General features: G+C 41.3%; 1 protein-coding gene across 3 annotated transcripts in view; it reads right to left on the bottom strand.

The window, feature by feature from the left end:
* CA10 (carbonic anhydrase 10) overlaps positions 1–6,565 on the bottom strand; it is a 107,541-nt gene extending 100,976 nt beyond the window's left edge. The window contains exons 1-2 of one of the 3 annotated variants that reach the window (XM_075579860.1): positions 6,374–6,565; positions 5,257–5,718 (exon numbers count right to left, since the gene is read on the bottom strand). In XM_075579860.1, coding sequence (XP_075435975.1) covers positions 5,257–5,331 — 75 coding nt within the window. In that variant the 5' untranslated portion in view covers positions 5,332–5,718; positions 6,374–6,565. The remainder of the gene's footprint in view (positions 1–5,256; positions 5,719–6,373) is intronic. The other 2 variants (XM_075579859.1, XM_075579857.1) reach the window with 2 other exon arrangements.
* Positions 6,566–17,276: the final 10,711 nt, after the last annotated feature.

Genomic DNA, 17,276 nt, shown 5'->3' with positions numbered 1-17,276 from the left:
GAGAAGCGCGGCCGATGCACAGCGCGCTTGTAATCAGCCATCTGCAACATTGTTTCAATAGTGGGGCTGTTTTTAAGCAGTGTGGTTATGCGTGAGACCCGCTACACTGGTCCTACAATCTAGATAGGCAGCCAGCCCCTATCCAACAACATATCAGGCCCTTATCCTTACCTCACCACTCGGTATACACTACAAGCAGTGAGGGTATTTGCTCCTAAAACCCTGATATGGGGGGGATCTGGGTCAACCTGGGACATTAGTTGTTCAGCGGGGGTCCCTGCGTTACAATGGGACTCGCAGACCGGTAGGATTCACACAGCGTTAGTCACATTCAAATGCATAGACCATCCGCTGTGTTAATCCGATGGGCCATTAGCCTGGCTGCAGGAATCTCGCAGCGTGGGATGGGTTTAAGTGCAGAATTCTCCAGGCAAGCAGTCTCCAACCTGCAGTTGCAGCCGTACTTAGTGAAATGCTGCCTAACAGTGGAATACATAAAATAATTGATCCGAATTGATATCGCAATCATAAGCTGAATGTGAGTGATCACATAGTTAATAGAAGTGATATAGACAGTATATGAAATAACAACAACCCCAAAATATTAAATAAACACTTCTATGCGCAAATAAACAGCTCACTCCTGGTTTGCTGCGTCTCAAAAACGTTGGGTCCGCAACATATATCTACAGGAAAGGGGAAAAAAAAGAGAGTGCACAACCACTTACTGTATATTGTAGAAAATATATCAATTATATTGACAATATAAAAGGTTAGTATTGTGCGTACAAAAAATATAATTTAAAGCAGCAGTCCAAGCTGTCCCCCCCCCTTTAATATGTGCATCAATACAATCCACACAATGATAAGTAATTGGCTAAGCTGCCGATCGATCCATTCTACTGCGATCGATCGGCAAAGATTTGGCTCGGGGGTCACTAAATGACTGCAGAGGAGTATTGTGCAGTCCGTGTGACTTTGTAAATGGTTGCTATAGAAACAAAAAAAGCTTGTTACCTTATAATACATTACAAATGTAATTCAGAGTTGCTACAAGTATTTTCTCATAGTAAAGAACAGATTTATTAAAAAAAAAAATACACATATGTAGGATATTGCTTGGTTTGCAGCTTTAAAAGCGCATCTAGCAATGCCGCACAGCCTGGCCGCTGCCTGTTTCAAGGTCCCCCGATCCGTACCTTGTACCTGGATAAGCTGCTCCGTGTAGAGGATCTAGTGTGATAACCATCAGGACAGTTTCTTCCACTTGTAAAAATCCCAAGATTAGTTACTGTTAACCAGAGTGAGAAAGTGCTTGTGCACCTGAGTGACGTCAGTCTAACCCAGTAGTAGATCTTAAAATATATATTTTTTGTATTTGTTCCCACCGAATTATAATTGGTGACAAATGGAATAGTATTGTCAACGGAAACCTACCTGGATGTACCTCCGAATGTGAGATGCGATTTATTCCATTAACTAGCAATTAATGCCTTTCTATCAGGCTGGCTCTATCTAGGGTCTTGTTTAGTAACCGGGGACTAGAGCCTCTATCCAAAAATGTGTTGTATAAACCATTGGCTTGGATTATATAGTCTGCCTCGGCGCTACAGTTACGCTTTAATCTCGTGAAGCGCCCTAGGGGGATGTTACTGATCCAGACTTATTTGAATTTTTTGTTTGTAATCTGAACATCCCACCTTGTCTCGCTTCCGCCCATTGGTGGGCTTGCAAAATGAAACAGCTGATTGGCATAATCATCCATTAATGTTGTCCAATCGCACGGAGTTGGTGAGGATATAGGATGAGGGTGTTGAGGCGGTTTTTCATTTCTTGATGAAGTGGCTTGAGGCGTCACCACAAAATGCGTAGAAGTTATTTGCCTCGCTTTTGCAGTGCATTACCGGACTGTATATTGGCGACGAGTGTCTTGGGAAAGCGCGAGTGTCCTGCGAATTTTTATCCTCAGTGAACTCTCAGCTGAGGATTTATTCGGCTGGAGAGTCCGCCCCATTAAGCTCTACCACTGGGTTAGACTGACGTCACTCAGGGGGGCCAGAGCCTTCCCACTGTGGTTAACAGTAGCTAATCTTGGGACTTTTACAAACGGAGGAAGCTCTCCTCATGGTCATCTTCTACATGGAGTGGCGTATCCAGATGCCAGCTGTGGATCGGTGGACCTTGAAACGCACGGCGGCCATGCTGGGTGTCATTGCTTTTACATTGTTTTTTTTTGTAGGTGGAATACTTACCTTGTATATTGTCAATATAATGTATATATTTGCTACATGATTGGATGTGCGCTGCCTTTATTACCTTTCCTGTTGATATAACAACATATACACATCAAATTATTGTTTTGTTCTGAGATATCTGAATGTACGGTTTGTAGTTTAGGAAGTCATTTATATTACACGTATCAATGTTCTTTCTACTTAAAAGTTCAGTTGTGCTTTTGACAACACAAACGTTTTCTGCCGATTTTGTATGAAAACTAATTTAGAGAAATAATATTTTATTTCAACTATTTTTAATTTATGTTCTCCAGTGTAATTCTGCAAACTGAGCGCTGTTTCCAAAAATGGAACTATTGTATGAAGTAGAATATAATACCTACCTTGTTTTAAAAAAGTAATCCATTTCACAAAACTATTCAAAGCAAATGTCCCTACGGAAATTAAAAATCTTCTAAAACGATTTTCCATATTATACATGTTAGAAAGCTACAGTGTGTGTATTCTGCCACCTCAATGATTATCTAATGTATATTAGTAATAATAATAATAATCATCATCATCATCATAATAATATTTATGTTGCAAATATGTGACCAGGTAAAATTGATTTAAGCCAGACTAAGGCCGCACATACCGGAAATGAGTGCCTTGCAATAAACCTTTATCTAAATTCCAAATGTTAAAAAGGAACACAAGCTTCAATTCTTCCATTTCTACAATGCTGTCATAGTCATTAGAGATAGTAGTTTATGTCCCATGCTTAATCCTAACTGCAAGATGGAACTGAAACGGATTACTGCAACATTTTAGCCTCATTTTATAATCAACACAACAACTGCAGTTTTCTCTAATCATGTGCTTGCACTCACATGACAATGAAGTCCTTTTTCAAAGTATACCTGCTGCAACATTGGTGCAATACCAGTGAAAAAAAAGCAACACTTGATTTATGGAAGCAAAAATCCTATAGGATTTGTTACTTTTATACATCTGCAGAATAGATACAGCATTAAAGCCTCCTGAATGCAAAACAGTGACAATAATAGAGAAGTACACAACAAAAAAATCGTAAAACATCCAAAGAACATGAAAAACATTAAACCGATGAATCTGTTGAGGTTTTTGCAGTAGATAAAATATAATAAGCGTGGATACATAGAATATATAGCCATTTAAAGTTTGATATATGTTTTGAAAAGTAAATATAGGCTTTGGCATGTGACTGATGAAAGGGACAAAGCATCCAGTAAGGGCGTTTGGAAGTCTGAGTTTTGGATGCCAAACAATTACGTTAGACTGAATGCCAGAGCAAGTTACAGTACACACCAGATATTGTTAGCAGCATACAACAATAGTGTACTGGCTGCAGCCCATAACACAAGACAGCAAGATTACCCCTACTGTACAATCTGCATTGTTGGAAAATAGGATTCAATGTATTCTCAATAGTTACACTGCAGGAAATCCTAAGTACTTTATATTCTCATGCAACCATACAGTACCAACATCGTTGGGTGACAATAATTAAGCAAACATGCAAATGAAGTGTTTTTAACTTATATATGTATGTAACAAATACAATGCATCAGGCAATTCATCCTCAATAATCCATTCACTTCTATATTGGGTTGTAATACATTACAATGCACTGCAGTACTGCCCCTTTGGCAGTGAATAGGTATACCCACTCCAAATATTTAGCAGTGTAAGATTAAATTATGTTTTTAAAACTCACATGCATTAAGGGAGCTGTAGTTTTGATGTTGTCAGGGCTACAATTTAAGAAATCAGGTTGATAGGAGTACAAACCACGAGCAAACTAAAAACTGTCTTAACATTTCTGAGTTAGCTGTCAAATCTCCTCTATATTTCACATAAGAAATACATTTCCCTAACTAAGGTCAGATGACTGGTGTTCAAAGTTTGACACATCTTTCTAAATGCAAATATAGGTTTCATAGAACAAACTCAGGTTAGCTAAAATAAGTGATAATGCAGGTGTTTAGCATTAGTAAGACCAAAATGAAAAAGTATATACTGTAGATTGCCACATCAATGACAAGATAGCTATTATAATAAATGGGAAATAATCTGGCTCCATATGCTTGTTTGTACACATTGTAACAGTGATCATTTTTTCCATGCATAATGAATGATTTGATTAGATAGGAATATATAAAAATGAAAGTGCCTCATGATATGCTTCTACACACAGTGCAAAGAGGATCACTTCTACAATCAATGATACAGCTACTGTATATAAATACTGTATATAGTTTAATAAAAACGAAACCTGTTTGATATTCCATATTGAAAAAAAGTCTATCCCCACTTCCTAAAATCATTCACAATTGTGTGTATAGTTTTCATTTGAACCATTCAATATCATTGACGATAGTTTATAGATAGATGATAGGCATTTGCACAGCTTTACTGAAAGATAAGGGAATCCTGATGTACAGTATAAGCTTTTTACAAATACTACACGTAAATAATGACAGATAAGTGACAGTTTCAACACCACAAATTCTTGCTTCATGTGCTTTCGTACAATCTACACAAAAGAAGTGAAAGTTCTAATAAATAGGAAACTTCGTTTATTTTCACACACTACATATGTGATCACCCTGCAAAATGCAGTTGAGCTGCAAAACCCCTATTACATCTCATAATTGATCCGCAAATAATAGTTATGTGCCATTTAAAAAAAAAAAATAGGAAGTATGCTATTGAGCATATTGCAAACATGAAATATCCATATCTAAATAGTACATTGTACAGTTTACCTAAAATTGAATCTGGCTGTATATATGATTCTGTGCACAGTGCCCAATATCTATGGATGCAGTATTTGGGCATTTTTCATCTTCACCTCTTTGCTGCCAGAATAACCTAAGATGCATGGCTGGTCTCTCTGGCAGTGAAGGGGTTAATCACCGCAGAAAGGGATCCACATACAATATATTGTGCTGGAGAAATGACATTTTTTTTCTTCTCAAAGACCCAATTGCTATCATACCTGACACGCAGACGATGAAACTGGCTTGAAGAATAAAAAACACCTCCCAAACAATTTCCATTCTACGATTTTCATTCCAACTGCATCACTCAAATAAAGGATCAATATCACACTTCCAAATGTTTCAGCACGGTTCCCTTTCCGCTTGAAGGTATTTTCCAAATGTGTTTACACATGTCCCAAAAAATCCAAGGGGGGGGGGGAAAAAACAAAAACCACAAAAAAATAAAAAAAAATAATCAAATATATTAGCTGGATTCCTTTCTCCCCATGAAACGAAAAACACGAGAACCAGAAAGTCTATAGCTCAAAAGGTAGTGACATCTGTCTGTACTAGTAGCAGGCAGCAAGCTCATTCTCCTGGTAGTCAATGTTTGTAGATGGATGTTGGTGGATGTTAAGCCCCCCTAGTTTGTCAAATGCAAGGTATTCTCCAAAAGGGACATCCTTGGATGGTTTTGCCTGTAGCAAAAAAATAAATAAATAACAGTAATAATAATCACAACCTCTTGCAAACCAAAGTTAAAAAAGAATAATAATATATATATATATAAAAAAAAACTAAAGTGTTGTTAAAATGAGACTGGATGCTGTGGGGTAGGGGGTGGGGGGGGGTTCACTTCTGCAAAACGTTCCCTTAGATAGACGGCAGGGGTCGCTGGAACCCCACGTACAGAATCAGCTTCTCCCCAGCGCTGCTGTGTGGTCCAGCCCAGAGAATTCAGGTGAATTTACTTCTCATTTTTTTAATGTGGCTGTACCCATTGCTGCACTAGATTTAAAAAAAACAAACAAAAAAAAAAAAACCGTGAAGTCCAACCATTTAAATAAACAGTTTTAGCGCCTAGCCGGCAAATAAACAGGACTGGAATAAGAAACCAAAGTCCAATCAGGCTGATGGACCCCACTAATCAGCATTTTTTTTTTTTAGGATGTTACTCCTAGCAGATGGTGCAGAACTGTCTCATTCTCCACCACTTGATGCTACATCTTCAAAGCACCGATCTGCTGGTTATTAATGGCTTACAAGGAAATGTCCCTGTGCTGTGTAATGCCAGCAATTAATGTGCATTCGGTGTAATTGCATATTATTTATGTAAGGAGGCGTTTTACTTACCCAAACATGCAGAAGTGCTGCCACACTCCCACTCCTTCCTGATGGGGGGGGGGGGGGGGGGGGGGTTCCTAATAATGCCTCTGCATGCACATCGCCTAACGTTGTTGGGGCGGCGCAGGTTACTTTGGCTGTAGCTGGAGGATGTGAGGATAGTGCTACAGTAGCAAGCTCTCGCCGAGGAGACGCTCATGCGCGCAGCAGCCTGGGGAAGAGAAGCCCTCTCCTGCCTGTCTCTCTCCTGCAGCAGCAGGTTGGGGATGGGGATGGGGAGGGGGAGGGGGGGGAGGGGGGGGGAGGGGGGAGGGGGGGGGGAGGGGGGAGGGGGAGGGGGGGGGGAGGGGGGGGGAGGGGGGAGGGGGGGGGAGGGGGGAGGGGGGGGGGAGGGGGGAGGGGGAGGGGGGGGGGAGGGGGGGGGAGGGGGGAGGGGGGGGGAGGGGGGAGGGGGGGGGGAGGGGGAAGGGGGGGGAGGGGGGGGGGAGGGGGAGGGGGGGGGGAGGGGGGGGGAGGGGGGAGGGGGGCTCCACAGGTCAATGCAGATGGAATTCCAGCACTCAGCTCCGGGGCAATCTCAGCATGGGGGCAGGCGGAACCCGGACCCATCGCAGCGACTGCATCCGTCTGCCCAGATCCCACTGGAGTTACCATTCCACCAGGAGAAGACAACCCTGGCTATGGGCAGTGAAGGGCTTGGTCGGATGCTGCTGGGAAGTGTCCAGCTGTCTGGGGAACTGGCTGGGTTTGGGTGTTTGCTGCACACTACTTAGCCCATGAGCAAAAAATAAAAATAAAATAGCAAATATTCCAGGGTTTAACTGCACACCTTTTGGGGCTAAGTATATGTTCAGTTACTTGCTAACAAACATGGTTGGAGTCTGAAGATGTCACACATTTGCATTTCTGTTTCCCCCCCCCAGTAAAACTGTGACTGATACATTATGTGTGGCTATTCACAGATATACACGTGTGATGGTTTCATTGTGGCAGTATTTTTGGTGCATTGATACTTTTGTGTACAGCCTGGTGTGTTTATGGGGTATTAACCCTGCGATCTCCTTTTTAATCATTTTACTTATGCCATATTAACCCCTTTAGTTGCAAGTCCTTCAGGCACTGGAGGATTCCATCTAAGTTCTGCCAGACCCCTGTGGCAGAAAATGTGTTAACTGCCCCCCCCCCCCTAGCCCCCCTACAATCCTGGACTGGATATAGTCTAGGTCCTGCTAAACAGGTTTAGTTGGGAAAACAACTCTCAAAAAATATAGCATGTTTTCATTATGTCGATGTTAGGGAGATATACATTTAATGTCAAAGCTGTGAATTTCTTTCTTTCCTGAATACTGCTAAGTATGCCCAACACAAACATATTTGGGGGTGACCTATGGTGACGGTTTCTTATTCTTTGTGCAGCTGTCTGAATTAGTACCCAAGCTGTTTGCAAAATGTTCTACAAGAACAAAACAATAATTGCGACACGAAGGCATACTTAGTTAAAGTAAATGTTGCCCCAGCAATGTAAAAATCAGCAGTACAGTATGTGCTCACAGGATATACATGCTCCAACGGTAGCTATTTAGCAGATGCTTTATCTGTTGTGTTATGTCTTGCAGGTAAAAAAAGCTCATCTGCATCTGCTGTACCTACAGTATTACTGCCAATGTCTGAGAGCTTGTGAGAGCAGCACTGTCTCCGGCACTGACTGGATGAAGTTGGGAATCTCAAACTTATTAAAGCTGCAGTTCAGTCTTTTTTTTTTTTTTGCATTTATTTTTTTACTTCAATAGTTTTATGTGTGCAATCTCTAATTAGCTAAAGAACAGTATAGCTGCAGGTCAATTCGTTTTCCATGTATTGATAGGTCGAAATTTGGTGACATATTAAAAGATGGCATTTGTTTATAATCTGCTTGACTGGCAGTGGAAGCTCATGAATATTCATGAGCAATCCTGCACAGACAAGTGCTAGAGGGAGGGCAGGGCTGACAGAGGGGTGTGCCAGGGCTTGTGACAGGACATGAAGGGGCAGTGCCTTAGCAAATGGCTGTTAAAATAGAATACAAGAAAATTGGTCATTCAAAGTTGTTTTTTTAAAAACAGAAAATGCTAAAAGTATTTTTTCTTACTACAGAACTGATTTATTTAAAAAAAACACACATGCAGGATATTGACTGAACTGCAGCTTTAAAGCCTCTTTGGGACTGATAACATATTTATATTTGGCAAAAAAAAAAAGAACCTGACAAATGTTAGTAGAGGAAATTTGCCACTACTTCTATTTTGTGTGTGTGTGTGTTTGTGTATAAGTAAACACAAATAAATACAATGACAATTGTTTCATTGGTTATTATTGCATTGGTACAATAAACTGCACGAGGTGCTTAATAGGAGGTGCTCGCTTCGATGGAAATACAGCACCATTTACGCAATGTCTCTGCTTACAGGGCTCGCAGGCTGAGATTATACTGTGCGCGATGGTGCTTGCGCATGCGCCAAGTACAAATTGCAGGATCCCTTAAAGCAGGGGTGCGCAACTGGGCCGGGGGGGGGGGGGGGGGGCGGGCGCACGATTTCTAGGGTGAGGCGTGGTGGTCCCCGCGTCCTTCCCGAAGGCATTTAAATTAAATGCCGGGGGAGGCGTGAGGCGTCTGCAACATCTCCTACCTGCTGTCATCCGGCTCTTCGGCCGCACGTCGCCATGGCCGCGAGGCGTCAAACGACGCCGCGGGGTCATGTGATGTGATGCATCGCCATGGCAACGCGTGTCAAATGACACGGTGTCTGTGATGTCACATGACCTGCAGCATCATTTGACGCCGGGTCCTAGCAGAGCGGAGGCAAACACTGGGGCTGCCAGGCAGGGGAGCGCAGCTCACAAACTTTGCGCACCCCGGCCATAGAGGCCGCCCCCTAGTGGCGCGACCGAATTTTGAAAAGGCAAAGAAATTGCCCTATCAAGCGACGGCCGTATCACAGCCGCGTCACATGAGCGGTTCAGCCAATCACGGCGAACCAGATCTGTGATGTAATAGCCACGCCTCCACCACCCCTCCTCCCTGTCAATTCACCCTGTCACAGTCTCCTAATAAGTGGTCTTGCACAGTGTGGGCCTTCCTTACCTCAGCGGGGTTCACGGCCCAAGCAAAATGTGACCATGCCCGTCTCCGTCCAGGAAGCTAACCCCAGGGCTGAGGCAGAATATGGAGACTGACTACAAGCCTCAGGACTAAGAAGAATAGCACAGTTGTGGTCCATGGCCGAGTTCAAGGCAGGCGGCAAAGGTTCATAGTCGGGGTCAGAAGTAGAGATCAAGGCAGGCGGCAAAGGTTCATAGTCGAGGTCAGAAGTAGAGATCAAGGCAGGTGGCAAAGGCTCATGGTCGGGGTCAGAAGTAGAGATCAAGGCAGGCGGCAAAGGCTCATGGTCGGGGTCACAGGCAAATATCAAGGTGAGTGCAAAGGAACAGGGACTAATATGGACTCGTTTGATTTAACTGTCAGAGAGAGGGCAGGGCTCAACAAGGGGTGTGCCAGAGCCTGTTTCAGAAGAGGAAGGGCATGTGACTTTGTAAATGGTTCCTATAGAAACAAAAAATGTCTGTTACATTATAATACATTAAAAATGTAATTTCAGAGTTGTTTAAAAAAATGGTACCAGTATTTTTTTCAAAATACAGAACTGATATATTTAAAAATAAATAAAAATAAAAGACATCTAGGATATTGCTTGGTCTGCAGCTTTAAACTATAATGAATCACCTCAAATGTATGACACTTGTTTTACAAGACTGTTACATTTAGTGGAGATATAGAAGAAAAAATATTTTGTGGCATATTACTAAATACGTTATATGATTGTCAGCAGGCTGATAACATGTTATCAGAGCTTAGCGAAACTGACTCAAAAAATTATGGTAATTAGGAAATGTAACATTTCTCAAAGAACCAAGGAATAATAATAATATTAATAATAATAATAATTAAAAATAAGCATATAACAAATCCTAAATACATTTAAAAAAGACATAATAAGCTGCACATTGGTTTAAAAATATATATTACATTGTATCTTACATAGCATAAATAGCATAAATAAATAGTTTGATCATAATCTACAGTACTTAGGAATTGTAATTATGCTTTGCATTTTTTTTGGAGATAACGATAGACTCATTTCAGTTTTAATAGAACATTTAGCGGAATTTAATTTTGATGATTAACAGCCCTCTTTCTAAATCATCGCTACAATAAAGCTCCATCCTAAATTTAAGTTTTGATTAAAATTATTTTCAAGCACAGAAAATTCAACATATTTCAGCTATACTTTCCTCTATGTTCCTTGTCACTTCTCGGCAATTCTGACAAAGAAGCTAATAAGGAAATATGAGATAAAATGTGTATTGTTCTAAGCCAGGGGCTGGCTGTTAAATTTTAGCCAGTTGGGCAAGCCCAACTAACCAGGTGACCAACCCCTCCTTAGTTCCAGACCTTGCTGGAACTGTCTTGCTGGAACTGGCTAGAACTGGCTAGAACCTGCTGACGGAAGATCTGATTGGCTAGTGATATCTGTATTGTGCCCAGCAACAGGGGCAGGATTGTGACATCACTCGGGGGCATAAAAGGACCCGTAGAAGCTTCCAAACCCCCATACTCCTGGTTGACACCGGAGGAGAGGAGTCTCAATGTGTTATGTGTATGGGGTTACTAGTCTGTCCTTTATGTGTAATGTGTATCTTTGAATGACAGCGTTTGTGTAACTTTGAATGAAGAATACCATTTTCACCTTTTTATTGTTTTGCAGTTAGGGAAAAGTGTCCCAACATAGAGAGGGTCTTTAATATCTTATGGAGATGCCACAGCTCTTATTTATTTCTAAAGGAGGATGTGTGTATGACAGTTTACAGCAAGGGATCTCTAAACCAATGTTCCCTGGAACTGTCAAATCAAGGTGGCTCTAACAACAACTCTTAAGTATATGCACACCAGGTTGCTAAGTGAACACTGCTAGGACATTGTAAGGATGATCGGTAGATGGGAACCTGGATTGAAATACACCCCTAGGCTGAGTCTAAGACAGCAAGTGGGAATAACTCCAGATCACTGAAGTCATAGAAATGCAGTTCCCCTTAACCGTGGGCAAGGGAAGGTGATTACAAGCCGTGTGTACCTCCCTGGGAAGCTATATGGCACCCAGGGAAGAAGTATATATGAATCACATTCCTGTCTTAATAAAAGAAAGCTGTATTGTCATATAAAAGTCCTTGGCACTCTTCTTACCAGCTTGCAGAACCAGCCAGGCCAAACACCAGCACCCTGGGAGAAAGGTTATGAGCATCTACACCAACTTACATCACTATCCTACACATTTGTGACCCTAATATTAATAGGAGCTGAGCAAGGAGGGGCTACACATGCATCACACACACACACACACACACACACACACACACACACACACACACACACACACACACACACACACACACACACACACACACACACACACACACACACACACACACACACACACACACACACACACACACACACACACCATCCCCAAAAAGACAAATCTGGTATATGAAAAAATATAAATAATTTATTACATACAATCACTAAAACATATTAAAACAACATGTCCCTCATGTCCTCGCAATAATGAGACGCTATCTAACCTCGGAGATTACTGATGGAATGCACATATGAACCACCTGATTTAATAAATGCTATAAAGTAATTAATATAATAGCACACAAGAGAGAAGAAATAAACAAGATTGCCTCCCGCCTCCCAGACCGGCCGGCCAAACAATCATGGTGGGGCAAAACGTATCTTAATTAAACATGCTGGAAACAGCAAGCAAGCAAAATGAGGTTTAATGCAGAAGTAACAGGATAAACAGATAAGCAGGAGAAACTTTTCAAATGGAAAACTGTTCATCAATGACCTTCATATGTTCCAGTATAAAGAGATAATCCAGGAGGAGAATAATGAAGTGAACTAATGGTCTTGGTTGGTCACAAGACAGGCACGCTAAAAGAAGTCTCTTAAAGTTCAGAGCGCACTCATCACATCACGTTATAAACTTGAGTCCCAACAAATGTAGGAATGAAAAAGTGGGTTAAGCTGATATTTAGCCGACCAGGAAGTCCCCGATTTATTCAGGGTAAGAAGAGGTTTTTACAAAGTGGAACAGAAGAGTAAATGCTTCCGCACATATCAGGTACAGGAGAGAGCCTGGAAATTACCACCCCAATATACGTTTCGCTTGAACACTTCTTCCGGGGACTGGATTCCATGGAGATGGATGTGTAGTATATGTAGAACCCTCTCAATGATGTATGACCAGTGGCAGTATGGCTAGTTAAAAATCAGTTGTTGCATAGATTCCATCCCAAGGAATCAGGAGTGGGCATTAGTTCTTAAAGGTACATACGAGGATCAAAGAGGAAAGTCAGGAGATATTAGAACATAGGTTATAGGAACATATACGCATTAAGGCCTTGAGGCATTAATTACTCCCTTTACTTTGATTATAACCATGTTTAATCATCATGTTGCTATAACCTCTTGACTTAAATCTTAATTTAATTTCTGGGGCCCTAGCCTCAAATACTGATGGTGTAGAACAATTGCGCTTTAATCTAAGGAATTCCCTTGATTTGATGTAATGGATGCGCACTAGATGCATGTAAAACGCCATTGGTAGAGGTACAGTATCTTTTCTTTGGAAATTAGTTTCAATTACGTCTCTTGGATCTATAGAAATTCTGTCAATCAAATGATTTTGTCAATCAAATGTGATGTCACAGGCATTATATAAGGTCTGTCACGTCTCATTTGACCACAAAGAGAAGAAAGAAGAAAAGAAAGAAGAAAGATGAACTACTCACTGGAGACTCCTCTTCAAATAACTGAGGATCATGGACTTCTTCGCATCATGTTGCTGAGGACCATGGACTTCTTCGCATTATGCTGCTGAGGATCATGGACTTCTTCGCATCATGCTGCTGAGGATCATGGACTTCTTCGCATCATGCTGCTGAGGATCATGGACTTCTTCGCATCATGCTGCTGAGGATCATGGACTTCTTCGCATCATGCTGCTGAGGATCATGGACTTATTTGCATCATGCTGCTGAGGATCATGGACTTCTTCGCATCATGCTGCTGAGGATCATGGACTCCTTCGCATCATGCTGCTGAGGATCATGGACTTCTTCGCATCATGCTGCTGAGGATCAAGGACTTCTTCGCATCATGCTGCTGAGGATCATGGACTCCTTCGCATCATGCTGCTGAGGATCATGGACTTCTTCGCATCATGCTGCTGAGGATCATGGACTTCTTCGCATCATGCTGCTGAGGATCATGGACTTCTTCGCATCATGCTGCTGAGGATCATGGACTTCTTCGCATCATGCTGCTGAGGATCATGGACTTCTTCGCATCATGCTGCTGAGGATCATGGACTTCTTCGCATCATGCTGCTGAGGATCATGGACTCCTTCGCATCATGCTGCTGAGGATCATGGACTCCTTCGCATCATGCTGCTGAGGATCATGGACTTATTTGCATCATGCTGCTGAGGATCATGGACTTCTTCGCATCATGCTGCTGAGGATCATGGACTTCTTCGCATCATGCTGCTGAGGATCATGGACTTCTTCGCATCATGCTGCTGAGGATCAAGGACTTCTTCGCATCATGCTGCTGAGGATCATGGACTTCTTCGCATCATGCTGCTGAGGATCATGGACTTCTTCGCATCATGCTGCTGAGGATCATGGACTCCTTCGCATCATGCTGCTGAGGATCATGGACTCCTTCGCATCATGCTGCTGAGGATCATGGACTCCTTCGCATCATGCTGCTGAGGATCATGGACTCCTTCGCATCATGCTGCTGAGGATCATGGACTTCTTCGCATCATGCTGCTGAGGATCATGGACTTCTTCGCATCATGCTGCTGAGGATCATGGACTTATTTGCATCATGCTGCTGAGGATCATGGACTTCTTCGCATCATGCTGCTGAGGATCATGGACTTCTTCGCATCATGCTGCTGAGGATCATGGACTTCTTCGCATCATGCTGCTGAGGATCATGGACTTCTTCGCATCATGCTGCTGAGGATCATGGACTTCTTCGCATCATGCTGCTGAGGATCATGGACTTCTTCGCATCATGCTGCTGAGGATCATGGACTTCTTCGCATCATGCTCCTGAGGATCATGGACTTCTTCGCATCATGCTGCTGAGGATCATGGACTTCTTCGCATCATGCTGCTGAGGATCATGGACTTCTTCGCATCATGCTGATGAGGTTTATTGCGTTGTGGGGCTGGAGCTGGTGCCGCTGTTGGATGAGGAGGATTCAACATTGACACTTTTGTCTGGTTTTTCTTATTGATGCCGGGTACCACTATATAAATGAGCCCTTTTTTTACATTGATCCGCTAAAATCCACGGACCAAAGGAACCGGACGATCTGCTGCGGATCCAAATTCGCAAAAACAATTGTCCCATCTCTAGTCTTGAAGTAGTTAGCAAATGGTTTTATTCTAACAATATTAACTCATAATAAATATGAAAGTAAATAAAGTCTTATTTGTTATTTGACAACTATGAATTATTTAGATGTGTCCTTGCGTTGAATTGTGCTGCTGTGCTACACACAGTATTACATTTTTGCCCATTTCCCTGAAGCAAAACTGCAGATTTAGGTTCGCTTACCAGATTTCTGTATTTAAGTATGTATATATTTGCATTTTGATAGGTTAAAGTAAAGCATATGCTCTAAGTATAGCAATATGTTTTCATGCATATGCATTAAACGCTTTAGCGTATTTTTAAATCTTTAGCGGATATGTCACCCATATTGAATTGATGCACTCTGAACTTTAAAAACATACAAAGCTGCATGCTTATAAGCATGAATACAATTACCTTTTACATTTTTTTTTTTTAGAAAACATATGCATCTGTTGTGGTGTATATCTGCTCATATTTTATTTATACTGTATGTATAAAATTAATGTCACATTTGAGCTTTTGGCTAAAGATGTGCAAATGCCTTGTAGTTCTCTTTACAAATATTCCCTGTGCTACTCCATAAAACACCTTCTGACATACAGTACTTATGGGTTACATAATTACATAGTAGATTAGATTGACATAATACATGGCCATCAAGTTTAACCTCTATTAAATTCTAATTGGGTGAAATACCCATCCTATACTTAAGAAGGAATATCCCTGTATATGGCACCTTTCCTTCCTAAAAATATGTCTAACCTTTTCTTGAAGATTATTTACAGTCCACATAGGTAGTACAAGTCACATTTTTACTGCACTGTGTTGGCGATGAATGCTCTCATCTATTAGCAATAATCAATCAATTGCTAATCTGGATCCCAACACACCCATTTAAAAGGAGTTAGATGGTCAGCCCAATGTAACGCATTAATGGCTCAACAGCAATGAATCATAATACAGCGGCTTGCAGAAGTATTCACCCCCTACCAATAATGTCACAAGTTGTTGAATTACAAATAATGTATGCTCATTTTTTTTTCAAACAAACTGTTTTTATTCCAAGCGACAAAGCTGTAGTTGTTAAACTGAACACTCTTATATGATTAAAAACATAAAGGGTTCACAGCGCTCAAAAAAGTATCAAGTCCAAATTATTATAGAAAGCCAATGAGTTTTACTTGTAATATGGGTCAAATAATCAGAGTGATGCAACCAGTCTACTGAACATCAGTAAACAGTAAATAAGCCATAGAGGCTAATTGTATCAGTGCACCGTATACACAGTATATACAGACAATGATGCAAACAAGAAAAGCCATCACTGCACAAAAACATAGTCAAATAGGTGATACTTTTCTGAAGGCAGAGTGGTGGGAGAAAGGAAGCAGGGAAAAAATGAAAAAGGGAGACTATGAACACAGAAGAACTAATGGATAAAAAAAAAATAAGGTGGGTGAGAAGGGCAGATAAATTAAAAAGTAAAAAAATAAATAAATATATATATAATGAAGGGAGAACGAAAAATAATTAAATCCTCACGCCTTTTCTGTATTGATGAGCTCCCAACAATAATAAAGCATCCAATAATGCTCCAAAAGATCTCTGAATGAAAGTTAAAACAAAAGGGGGCCTATTCTAGTAGCCTCGATAACCAACTTATCGAGGCTTTTCAGCTGTTCTCGCAAGGTAGCTATTCAGAAAGCCTCGAAAAGTTGGTTAAATCGTGCGGCAAAAGCATTTTACCGTGATTTCTGGCTCCTGGCCAATCATGCCGTGCGGTTGCCGGCGAGAAGCCCCAAATCGCAATTTTAGTAGCCTCGATTATATTATCGGGGGGTCAGGAATTACGATTTTATTCTGGATTCTTCTCGCCAGCACAAGCTGGGGAGAAGGGTTGCAAAGAGAGGGACTTAGAAAAATGATTTTTTTCCCTGCATCTGATTGATGCCGATTGTACAAATTACCCAAAGGCCTACTAATCAGAGACTTTTTCTGAGTGCAATATATTGTATTTTGCATGCCCTGATAAGTAAAAGTTTATACACTCTGTATTTTCCTAGTTTTTAATCTCTCTGAGGCTTGGAGTTTTTAAAATTGCCCCCGTCATTGAGCGCCTCGGAATTGTCAAAGAAAAGAACAGGCTGCCTAGAAATATGTATTTTATTTTTTTCTTGAGCATCACATCAGATGCAAGATAACTTTTATTTTTAGTACAGACCTTAAACTGAATGGTGACCCATTCATCACCTCTCTCCGCTACTTACAGAAGAAGATTTCGGGATTGGGAGGTCTCCTTTGAGGATGACACCCTGGTCCTATGGTAGATCTGGGTACTATAATCAGATCTCCATAATATACATTTATCATTTTAT

The sequence above is a fragment of the Ascaphus truei genome, chromosome 22 (assembly GCF_040206685.1).
Source record: "Ascaphus truei isolate aAscTru1 chromosome 22, aAscTru1.hap1, whole genome shotgun sequence".
NCBI lineage: Eukaryota > Metazoa > Chordata > Amphibia > Anura > Ascaphidae > Ascaphus > Ascaphus truei.
The sequence above is the reverse complement of the archived record's forward strand: the minus strand, read 5'-3'. Positions and strand labels throughout refer to the sequence as shown.